We start from the raw sequence: 12,083 nt of genomic DNA, 5'->3' as shown, positions 1-12,083 counted from the left end.
TAGTTCTAAGTTCTAGGGCACTGATGACCATAGATGTTAAGTCCCATAGTGCTCAGAGCCATTTGAAACAATTTTTTTCATCCCGACCTGATCTGATCGAATAGCAGCCCAATATTCATTATTAACATGACCGTGAACCTAATGAGGCTGGTAATCAGAATTGACTGCTACGGAAGTTGTTACTTTCCAGTTCGTTCTGTTCAATACTATCATACTGAATGTCTGGTAATAAGGAACACCAACATAGTTTTACTAATTATGAACTTATATTCTTCTCAAAACACAAAAAGGAGACAGCCACTGCCTTCGTCATACATATCTAATTACGGCTAATCTCAGCACATGCTTTCTTCATTTTCCATTATCGTCACACGCTAATCCATCACTGCATCCAACACTGCAATCCAAGGCCGGCGCGGTAGACGCGAAACCAAATGTCGGCACTAGTAACGTCACTGATCACTTTCATAATGATACTTCATCACTTTCCCGGTATTAATTTACTATTTAGGGGTCTAACCACGGCGATGGTGACACCCTTCTCGGTTAAAGACCCTGTATTTCAACAATGGCCTCCACACACACACCATTCCCGCCAACCACACTGGCGCAACTAGACACTCACTCTCTCAACACGTTACAATCGATTGTTCGCCCTATCGACCTGTGCCGAGTGCAAAGTTATAATAAGATCTACGGACATCTTACACACTTTATTGATGACAGCAGTGGACTGTTACATATAAAATTACATGCACGTAAAATTTCGTGACAATCTGTTTAATGTTAATTGCCTTAATTTTTTTCTAATCTGACCACTGAATTTAATTTATAGGGGCTATATGGAATGTAGTCGAATTAAATCGGGTGATGCTGAGGGTATTCGATTAGGAAATGAGGCAGTTAAAGTAGTAAATGCGTTTAGCTATTTGGGGAGCAAAATAGCTGATGATGGTCGAAGTAGAGAGGATATAAAATGTAGATTGGCAATGGCAAGGAAAGAGTTTCTGCAGAAGAGAAATTTGTTGACATCGAGTATAGATTTAAGTGTCAAAAAGTCGTGTAAATGAACAAGAAGAGAATAGAAGCTTTCGAAATGTGATGCTACATCTACATCTACATCTACATCCATACTCCGCAAGCCACCTGACGGTGTGTGGTGGAGGGTACCCTGAGTACCTCTATCGGTTCTCCCTTCTATTCCAGTCTCGTATTGTTCGTGGAAAGAAGGATTGTCGGTATGCTTCTGTGTGGGCTCTAATCTCTCTGATTTTATCCTCATGGTCTCTTTGCAAGACATACGTAGGAGGGAGCAATATACTGCTTGACTCTTCGGTGAAGGTATGTTCTCGAAACTTTAACAAAAGCCCGTACCGAGCTGCTGAGCGTCTCTCCTGCAGAGTCTTCCACTGGAGTTTATCTATCATCTCCGTAACGCTTTCGCGATTACTAAATGATCCTGTAACGAAGCGCGCTGGTCTCCGTTGGATCTTCTCTATCTCTTCTATCAACCCTATCTGGTACGGATCCCACACTGTTGAGCAGTATTCAAGCAGTGGGCGAACAAGCGTACTGTAACCCACTTCCTTTGTTTTCGGATTGCATTTCCTTAGGATTCTTCCAATGAATCTCAGTCTGGCATCTGCTTCACCGACGATCAACTTAATATGATCATTGCATTTTAAATAACTCCGAATGCGTACTCCCAGATAATTTATGGAATTAACTGCTTCCAGTTGCTGACCTGCTATTTTGTAGCTAAATGATAAGGGATCTATCTTTCTATGTACTCGCAGCACATTACACTTGTCTACATTGAGATTCAATTGCCATTCCCTGCACCATGCGTCAATTCGCTGCAGATCCTCCTGCATTTCAGTACAATTTTTCATTGTTGCAACCTCTCGATACACCACAGCATCATCTGCAAAAAGCCTCAGTGAACTTCCGATGTCATCCACCAGGTCATTTATGTATATTGTGAATAGCAACGGTCCTATGACACTCCCCTGCGGCACACCTGAAATCACTCTTACTTCGGAAGACTTCTCTCCATTGAGAATGACATGCTGCGTTCTGTTATCTAGGAACTCCTCAATCCAATCACACAATTGATCTGATAGTCCGTATGCTCTTACTTTGTTCATTAAACGACTGTGGGGAACTGTGTCAAACGCCTTGCGGAAGTCGAGAAACATGGCATCTACCTGTGAACCCTTGTCTATGGCCCTCTGAGTCTCGTGTACGAATAGCACGAGCTGAAGAATAATGCTGAAGATTAGATGGGTAGATCACATGACTAATAAGGAGGTATTGAACAGAATTGGAGAGAAGAGAAATTTGTGGCACACCTTGACTAGAAGAAGGGATCGGTTGGTAGTGCATGTTCTGAGGCATCAAGAGATCACCAATTTAGTATTGGAGGGCAGCGTGGAGGGTAAAAATCGAAGAGGGAGACCATGAGATGAATACACTAAACAGATTGAGAAGAATGTAGGTTGCAGTAGGTACTGGGAGATGAGGAAGCTTGTACAGAATAGAGTAGCACGGAGAGCTGCATCAAACCAGTCTCTGGAGTGAAGACCACAACAACAACAATATATATTACTATATTGTCTTCCCTTACCTTAACTATCACTCACATTTAGATGGCTACCTATACGCTACTCCACATATACTGCAAAAGGTGTAGAACTGATTGCTCGGGACAGTTTTCGGAAAATATGTTCAGGACTACTTGACAAGGTTAGTAACCTCCGACACCGACCGTAGTGTGGCTTGCGTTCACACAGTTAGGTGTAGATCGTCACTGGTGAGACGTTGACCTACACCAGACGGCGGATCAGGCGGGCTCGCGCCTACTGCTGTGTGAAGGACCGGTTGTGGCGGCCCTGAGAAAAGGCAGCCGCATCGGCGGGCTTCCTGTTCGCGAGAGCCGAGTCGTGGCACCGGGGGGGGCACTCACGTGACCTTCAGCAACACGGCCGCGCTTACCGCTCGGTGCCGGGCCGCGGAGACGCACCTCCGCCCGCTCCCAGGCAGCACAGCACCGGCCGCCTTCGCAAGTTCCGGCAGAGATGCGCCAGCTGCTGTCTGTTGCGGTCGCTCTGGCCTCCCTGTGTTCCTGCAGAGCGGGTGGTTCACCTCTGAAATGCGCGGAACTTCCAGTTCGCGATACTGCGTGTTCCAGTCCACCGGTGGTGGTCCTCCACTCCGGCGGTAATCCAGACGGCGACGCGCGGGGGCGGTACTTGTGGTACGACGTGGGCGACAACAGCACTGTCTGCGCCTGTCCGCGCACTCAGATCGCCAAGTGCTGCCCGCGCGGCTACGCCCTCGAGGACAACGCGTGCGCAAAATCGAGTTTAGAATTTCGGCCGGTGATAACGGGCGCAGGCGGCAACATCTCGCTGAACGACTACGACGAGGTGAGCATGACAGAGTGCGTGAACATCGTACCGGTTAACAGCTCGGACTACGTGGGTGTGACCGCGGACGGCCAGCTACATACGAGGATGCCGGGAGCGTACGTGGTGGAGCCGCGGCGCTTTTGCCTGGAAAACAGCCTCGACGGTGGCGCCCACCAGGTGGCGCTGGTGTGCTGGGACGGTCGCGAGCCGGGGCTCAGGCCCAAGTTCATCATATTTTCTTCGATAATGCTGGCGTCGACGCCGTTCATCCTGGTGACGGCGCTGGTGCACGTGGCGCTGCCGCGGCTGCGCAACCTGCACGGCTACATCGTATGCTGCTACTCGCTCAGCCTACTGCTCGCCTACGTGTTCCTCGGCTCCACGCAGATAGCCAGCAGGTTCATGAATGACACTGAATGCGTAACTCTCGGTACGTACAGCCGATCTGCTATGCTTTTTTTTTTTTTTAATTTATCGTCTTTTCGAATTTACCGTAGAGCCTTCCAAACACAACAAATGTTATATCACAATTGATTTCGACAATTCGTGTTGGACACTATATTAAATTACTGAATTTTCTCATTTTGAGAAGACTGAAGGAGCTATCTGTTTTACTTGCTAGTAACATTCAACAGCCAAGATGGCACAAATTAAAAAAAAAACCGGTTTCGACAGACTTTGCTGACATCTTGAGGTCTTCAAAAATCTTTGTTATGAAACGTGCTCATATTACGTTAGAACTCAGGCCAAGTTGTCATGTGCATAAAAATTAATTTATTTTAAAAAAGTCTCATAACTAAAACATTTAAAAACGTAAAGCGATACATACAAGGGTATTAAATATTTTAGTTATGCAGACCTTTTGTAATGTGCTGGTTTTTATGCACACGACAACTTGGAGTGCGGTCCAGTTTAATCTGAACACGTTTCGTAACAAAAAAAAAAAAAAAAAAAAAATTAAGACTTGAAGATGTCAACAAATTCTGTCGAAACCGGTTGCTTTAAATAAAGAAATGTTTAAGTTATCCTGACTGTTGATAGTTGCCAATTACATTCTGGGACGATGTTACATATGATTAATAAATGACTGATTCGCCATAAAACAAGATTTACAATCAGAGTATACGAAAACCAGTAAACAAGACGAAAATATAACACAGGATACACTTTGGCACTATACCATAAAATTCGTACTCGTAACACAATAAGAAAAAATAAATCGCCATTGGTACAGCCTGGGATGTCCCAGTTCAGTCGACATTAATGACTACATGCAAGCAATGATTTCTACTTGCAAGTGTAGTCGTTCCCCACTTGGAGGTAATTGCCTCATCGAGCGTGAAATTAAATTTTTTGACAAATTAAAAGGAAAAGGACTCGTTAATAGAATTTTTGTGTCGGTGCTTGATAGAACAAAGAACAAATAAAATTAGAAATAATTTCTCGATATTAGCAAAAATTGTTGATTGGATCAAGAAACGACCTTCGCGTTTTTACACGAGCATCGTTACGTGGCAACTGAATGTGGCAACCACATATAAAGGGACCGTGCGCCATACTCCAATCGCGTATAATAAGGGAAGCTGTCATGAAGTCACAAACTTGAAGCCGATGTCCGCCAAGTTAATTACTCTAAAAATTAGCTTCCGATGGAAGTTTCTTAATAAAAAATGGCAGCTTTCGTCACTTATGGAGATGCTACTCATTCTGATTATGGTCTAAAATGTAAAGGAAGCACATTTCATTCATAAGTAGACTCGTTAAAGCAAAATTTTCTATTGAACAGCGTAGGTAGGCTTAAAAGTATGCATTTTTGGTTTTACTGTATATTTAAAACAAAATATTATGTCAATTACGCTTGCAACACCTAGTTTGACATATTGGTAACATTGTGGAAAAGTTTAACTGTCATCCAATCATTAACAGAGGTGTAATAAATGTTTTCCTAAAAAATTATGTTACTTGCTCTTACCTCATGTTGTGGGGTAAGACTACGTAGGCAAGGGGCAAGAGTATGCAGTTTGTACTTTTACCCCCAACTGAAGAGATACAAAGGATTAGAAGTAAATACGAGCTATTTATTTTTCAGCGTATTGAAAAAAGTAAATGTCCTAATGATAGACCTAAGAGTAAGGCTAGAAAAATGTTTGTCAAGGACAATGCAGTGCTGCAGTATTGGCTGTTCTTTCTCAAATCAAAATTATTGTGTACATCGGCCGAGTGCTCACTACCTTTGCCGGTTTCCACACGTTTGCTTGAGGCAGCCTTCGAAAACCCGATAATTTTGGATGCTTGTCTTATTGAGCTCCTATTTTCAAAAACGTCAAGAGCTAATAGTTAGTAGAGCGCCTCTGTTAACCGCTTCGAGTTAATGTTCTCGGTCGGTTTCTTGATATATATATATTACAGGAATGAAAATTAATGTAAGTTCTCCAAGGGGAATACTGAGGCTTATAAAATAAATAGCAACGAAGAAAAAACGCATGATTATGCTAGAAGGGACTACGCAAGCAAAAGTACAGATTGTTAGCAAATATTTTCTTGATGGGATAAATGTACGCTCTGTGAAATTCTACCCCAATAGACCTGCATACTTTTACTGCATTCTGCTATTTTCGATTTCGGCAGTCTACAGATAACACACACAACTAAAGTCATGGAGATAACAAGGATATTGGAAGCTTATATATTGGAAGCCGTCAGTTCCACTACTGAGTATAGGTAATTTTTAAATAGATTTGGGTTCACCTAGCACGCAATCTAGAACGTACAAAAGTGACTCCAGAACAGAGCTGACGAGATTATGACGTAAAAAATGGTTCAAATGGTTCTGAGCACTATGGGACTTAACAACTGAGGTCATCAGTCCCCTAGGACTTAGAACTACTTAAACCTAACTAACCTAAGGACGTCACACACATCCATTCCCGAGGCAGGATTCGAACCTGCGACCGTAGCGGTCGCGCGGTTCCAGACTGAAGCGCCTAGAACCGCCCGGCCACAACGTACGCGCTGACTGGTGGGAGAATACTGAATCTCTGCTTTAGATACCTGAAAACTTGATGTGTACTCTTGCACCCGTGGGCACTTTTTAGCTTCATCTACTCTACACAAATTTTCGTTACGCTGTTTTCTTTATTTGTAGTAGTTTTATATCTATCATTTGACTTTAGACTTTCTATCATTCGAACTCGAAAAGCGCTCTGAAAAGAACGCTGTGAAAAGGAAAGATTGGAAACCGAACACACATGGCAAAATAGGTTCTCGGCACTTTCGAAAAGAATACGTAGACGGAACATCAGTTTCGTCAGTCCGTATTAAGGGCAATGTATCGTTTTCACATCAAAATATTTCTCTTATTAGTTTTAGAAACTTGTAACAAATAGAAAACTACATTTACTAGCCAAAATATGTGGTATTACTGGATCAAATACGTGTTTACGACCTGAACATCTGAAAAGCCTTCGTAACCCTGTGTTACCCACGAAAGCACTGTAACATTTTCTGTTTAAAACACAAGGTGTGGCCACTCCATAGAAGTTAAGAACAAGAAGCGATCGTAAACAGTGATCTGCTAATTTTTTGGCGCGACTAACATGGAGCCGCTTTCAAAGCAAGTTGCAGCGTAAGTCTGTAGCGCCGTCTCCTCTCATTATAAGTCATGACTTACGTGGAGTAGGAATAGCTGTAGTTTAGTGGCACTAGTAACGCCACTCTCATGTCACTGGCACGAAATTTTAATATGCGTCATCTTTCAGATGTAGAAGCACGTCTGCCAACTTTCGTTTACGTCGCACGACTCTTTATTGGTGCTGCTACTTTTTTTCCCGTCAGTGTAATTGGGAAAGTTCAGGAAGGGAAGCAGGTGATGCTAAGTTCAGCTCTCTAACATATTAAATTATTAACTGACTCAAATCCGTGACACGACAACAGCAGCTGCATGCATCCTCGAAAAATATGTAAAGTAATATTCTTCTCGGGTATGCAGCCGGATCATAACGTCTTCATAACACAATATTTCCGCGGTCCAACTGGCCGCCATCTTCAGGTGAGAGTGCTGGTGCATTATCTCGCCGGAACTGACTTTCCAGCGCAAGCGGCGGCCCCTATATAGGCCGCAGAAGACCCACAACGCGTGCGCACTTGATTCTTCAAGAATAATATAACTTTCAGATTGCCCTCACACTGATGCAATCTCAAACCATTATACCAATAAACTTTTGACGTGAGTATAGCCTGTTCAGTAGACTTCGTAGATTTATACTGGGAAACATAATACTGACAGGTATGACAATATCAGAGATATACAACATTTTGTGTTTCTCTTCGGTCAATGTTAAACACATGATTCAAAATCGTCAGTGGAATTAAACAAAGTACTTTGAGTCCTCCGGGGAAACACAAGCGGCAGTGGAGCTCCTTTCGGGAAAGAGGAGTTACGACATTTACGTGAAGCGGCGAGGATGTGGGCTATGTAGTCAGCGAGAGTTGGACCATTGCATTTATCGCAACCGCAACGCGGATGTGACGTGCTGTCAAAGGAGTTTGTCACACTTGCTCGGAGTGATACTTGTACAGAGGGAATGTGCTGACTTTTGCACGGAGCCCAGGACAATGTACGTGGTGGACTGGATGTTCCATATTTAGAATACACTGGCCTGTCCGCCGCTACCTGCGACGTATTCTACAGGGAGGCCAAAACCCATTTCTGCATAAAGTTGCCTGTCCTCGTATCAGTTCGTAGTGTACGCATCTGTCTCTCCTAGTTCAGTACTGCAGTTGACCTCTGACAGGCAAGTAGTATTCTGTGTTTCAGTGCTGAGATAATGGAGTTCACGAAGACCACGGAAGCCTTCAGTGATTTACAACAGACATCAGTATGTCGTGGACTATACAAACAATCAAGAAGTAACTTACTGCCACTATGTAAAGTTTAAAAACAATAAATGCAAAGGAAGATTATCCACAAGAAATAAAGCAGTTTTGTATTCCAGATGACGTAGCAAATAAAGTGTGAAACATTTTGTCAGCACAAAGAAGCGAGCAAAAGAAACAGACGCTTCAGTTTCATCAGTTTACGTTGAAGAAGTAGGGCAGCTCATGAATCGAAGGTAACATCGTTACCATCACAGAGAAGTACGAAACGATCGTTACATCGCATTAGGTGAAAATATATGGAAACTGCCACAGACCTCATCGATTCTGGAGAATATTCTTACAGAAAATAATTTACTGGTGAATGATGATAGCAATTTTTTTTTTTACTTGCAGATGATAACAGGGGCCCGTACGACGGAATACTGCTGTTTCTCAGCGAGAAGGGAAAAGCGTGTTTATGAAACTGCGAATCATTCTTTGTGAATAGAATGTTCAACAGTTCGAGCAAGCAGTTTCGACACTTGTTTGTACTCCTCGCCTATCCTAATAGTTCTTGGAAGGAAACGAATACTATTCCAGTTGTTTACACTTTTCTGCCAAATAAAAAACAAGAAACGTATGAACGTTTATTTCAAGCTATTGAAACTAACGTGCCTGGATGGAATCCACCATCTGTGATTATGGACTTCGAAATTGCCACCGTCCATGCAGATAACAGGTTGTTTCCTGGTGCTGGATTACGGATGGCAGTTATAATTTTATTCGATGTTTGTGAAAACAAGTTTAGTGTTGCCTCGTTCCTGCCCACAAGGAAAACGAAGAAATAGGCTGACACATAAGGATGTGTTCTGCTCTAGCAAATCTTCTCATGGAAATGTTGGCCGATGGTTGGCTGTGTATTCAGGAGAGCACGCCTGAAAACCAAAAGCTTCAGGACTTTTTTGAGTATTTTTTTGGGCCACTGGCTCGACACCGAACACACGCCAAGAGAGATGTGGAATTACAATAGAAGGTGCCATAGCAGTAATGACGTCTCTGAAGAATGCAACCGAAGAATAAGTACCTAAACATCAAAAGTTCATCCGAATGTTTGCTACTTAGTGAAAAATCTTCGAGAAGACACAGTGTGCCACGACCATCAGTTTGACCGAATAATTTGTAACTTTACTTGGAAAAGAAGAAAAAAGGTCAGCGGTGAAGACTGAAGGAACGATTGCAAATACTCTAAAGAAACCCCAAACTAACGGGTACTTAAAAGCATGTCTGACTTGTGTAGCCTACACACAGAAGTACAATGATGAAGAAAATGCCACAGTTATTGGAAAATTTGTAAATATTGAAAAGTAGTTTAATGTAATCACTGGCAATCTTGTATATATTGTAAACGTATTTTATGGCGGACAGAAAGACACAACCTCCTCATGCTGTTTTCTGGCAACAACACAAATTCGGCTAAATGTCTCTTAAAATTTGTAAAACATTCCCTAATGAAGACTGACAAGACTATCTCAAATGCTAGGGCTTTTCTAGGGAAGCCCTTAGAATCAAAATCTATGAGGGCAGACAAGAAAATTTTGTAGCGGAAACGCAGGGAAATGACATGCAGTTAGATTCATACTTTCTCCCAGCGTTAGATGATGAACAAACCTCCATGAAATTAGTAAAGACAAAATAAATCATCATAAAAAAGCGACTGGTCGCAGTTTTGCAACCTTTCAGCATAATGTTAAAACCAATTTTTAGTAACGCGTGTCGTACACTACACTAGATCTACTGATGCAGCTACGGGAGCGAGAGCGCGGTAAAGTGGGATGATCAGACGTTAGTAGCGTCTTCCGAGAAATGACCCTGATTAGGTTCGGCGTAGCCTTAGATGCGAACATACAGATATACGGCGCAGTGCTTAGGGAAAGACTTCACCCAAAAATGTTACTTTTCTGCTACTTTGCCGATAGAAAGCAAATTTTAAAATCGTGTCTATTTTTTAAAGATGTAGCAATCCCAAGTTTTGCAGTCCATAACTTCATCGGTTTTCGAATTTTTAATATGATTTTAATGGTACTCTTGAAAACCAACTTTCGGTACTCGCACCACAATTTTCGGTTCTGAGTATTCATTTCATACGAAATATTAACAATTTGTTTTCAGTGTTTATCTGGGATAAAAATAAACGAATTAAATTTTCGATAACATCAATGCGTAGAAGTATGCAAACGCATCATTACTACTTCCTTCCAAAATTTCATTCTGAATGTTTAATATTTATGATAAAAACAGTTGACACTGAGCTTAGAAAAACAGACTTATGGTGAAATGGATTTTAACATTTCATCAAAAAGTGAATGTTACTACAACACACATACCCATTAAAATTTACCGACACCATAACTTTTTCCCTTCCTGCTTCTATGAGGCTTCTTCTTGCAATTTCAAGATCACGGTAACATTTTTCTTGGAAAAACTTGGAAATTTGTGGTAAGGTCTTATGGGACCAAACTGCCGAGGTCATCGGTCCCTAAGCTTACACACTACTAACTTAAACTAACTTACGCTAAGGACGACACACACACAGCCATGCCCGAGGGAGGACTCGAACCTCCGACGGGGGAAGCCGCACGGACCGTGACAAGAGGCCTCAGACCGCTCGGCTACCCCGCGCGGCCAGCCTTTTTCTTGAATTTTCTGAATAAAAATCTACTCACAGTCTTCTTGAGGAGGTGCAGTACTGATTGTAAGTACTTCCTAGGAGTTTGTTGATTGTACTGAACATGACTTCAGTGTGTTTCTTAAATTTATATTAACACACTGAACAAGCAAACTAATTGATTTCCGCCTGGCTGCGAAATGTTTCGCTTCAGTTTTCCTGCAAATCTTGCAAGTTGTTTTTCACAAATTGAGTTTATGCCAAGTTTGGATAAAGATGATTCCATTTGATGGTGAGATAATTAAAAAATTATCTTTGCATCTTTCTGTGTGCCACAACCCCTTACGCAGTCTGTATTTCAAACATTTGTTAGATATACTTGTAATTCGAATAAAGTTACAACACACTAAAGATGTGAAATACCCCTTAACCTTTTTTTTAAAAAAAATGAGGTTTTGTGGTGGCGTGTCCCTTTAAAATGGAGAGTAGCCTTTTTTAAAGGGATGAGAAGTAGCATGATGGTTTAAAGCAATAAGAGACATCAACATCAACGTATCAGTGCAGGATTTTTAGTCTATATGTTTATTGTACGCGGTGGTGGCTTGATATGCTTGTTGTTCTATTAATGTGCTTCAAAACTTTGAATACAAGGAGAAAAAATGCTTTGGAGCGATATGACTGAAGAAAGTATTCATCATATGGAAGCAGAGAAATAAACGTCTCAAAAATTTCCCCAACAGTTGCAGTATGAAAATGTATTTTTATTTTCAGGAGGGATACTCAATGAATGGATCCGCAGTTAGATAAAATTACCATACTGTTACTTTAGTGCTTTTCAGCTTGCAAATGGTTTCGCAGTTTCACTGATTTTCGGGTTATGTTGGCAGTGTGGAAATTAGGCTACGTTTAGAACTGATACACCTACGTGTGACGTTTGCGTGATCAGTTTTACAGCAAAATTAGTCTCATAGACTTTTGTTTCCTCAGCGTAAATTTCCACAACCCCTCAAGTCTGTAGCTAAATTATGTCGACTTGCATGCACATGCTGTTTTTTTACGCAATGAAGAGAGCGAAGCCCATCCACAGAAGCTCACCGGCTGACTTCAGGTTAAGAGCATGTCTTCCAATTAGCATTACTCGAAATGCGGCC

At 41.9% G+C, this 12,083-nt stretch overlaps 1 protein-coding gene across 2 annotated transcripts in view; it reads left to right on the top strand.

Moving 5' to 3' along the window:
- LOC126349825 (G-protein coupled receptor Mth2-like) overlaps positions 1 to 12,083 on the top strand; it is a 583,470-nt gene that overhangs the window by 180,781 nt on the left and 390,606 nt on the right. The window contains exon 1 of one of the 2 annotated variants that reach the window (XM_050002466.1): positions 2,942 to 3,840. The exons of the other annotated variant lie outside the window; for it this stretch is intronic. Within the exon in view, the coding sequence (XP_049858423.1) occupies positions 3,078 to 3,840 (763 nt within the window). The 5' untranslated portion in view covers positions 2,942 to 3,077. Of the gene's footprint in view, positions 1 to 2,941; positions 3,841 to 12,083 lie in introns of those variants that run through there. 2 annotated transcript variants of the gene reach the window in all.

Source organism: Schistocerca gregaria, chromosome 1, assembly GCF_023897955.1.
Source record: "Schistocerca gregaria isolate iqSchGreg1 chromosome 1, iqSchGreg1.2, whole genome shotgun sequence".
In the NCBI taxonomy this organism is placed as follows: Eukaryota; Metazoa; Arthropoda; class Insecta; order Orthoptera; family Acrididae; genus Schistocerca; species Schistocerca gregaria.
This window is presented reverse-complemented; position numbering and strand designations above follow the sequence as displayed.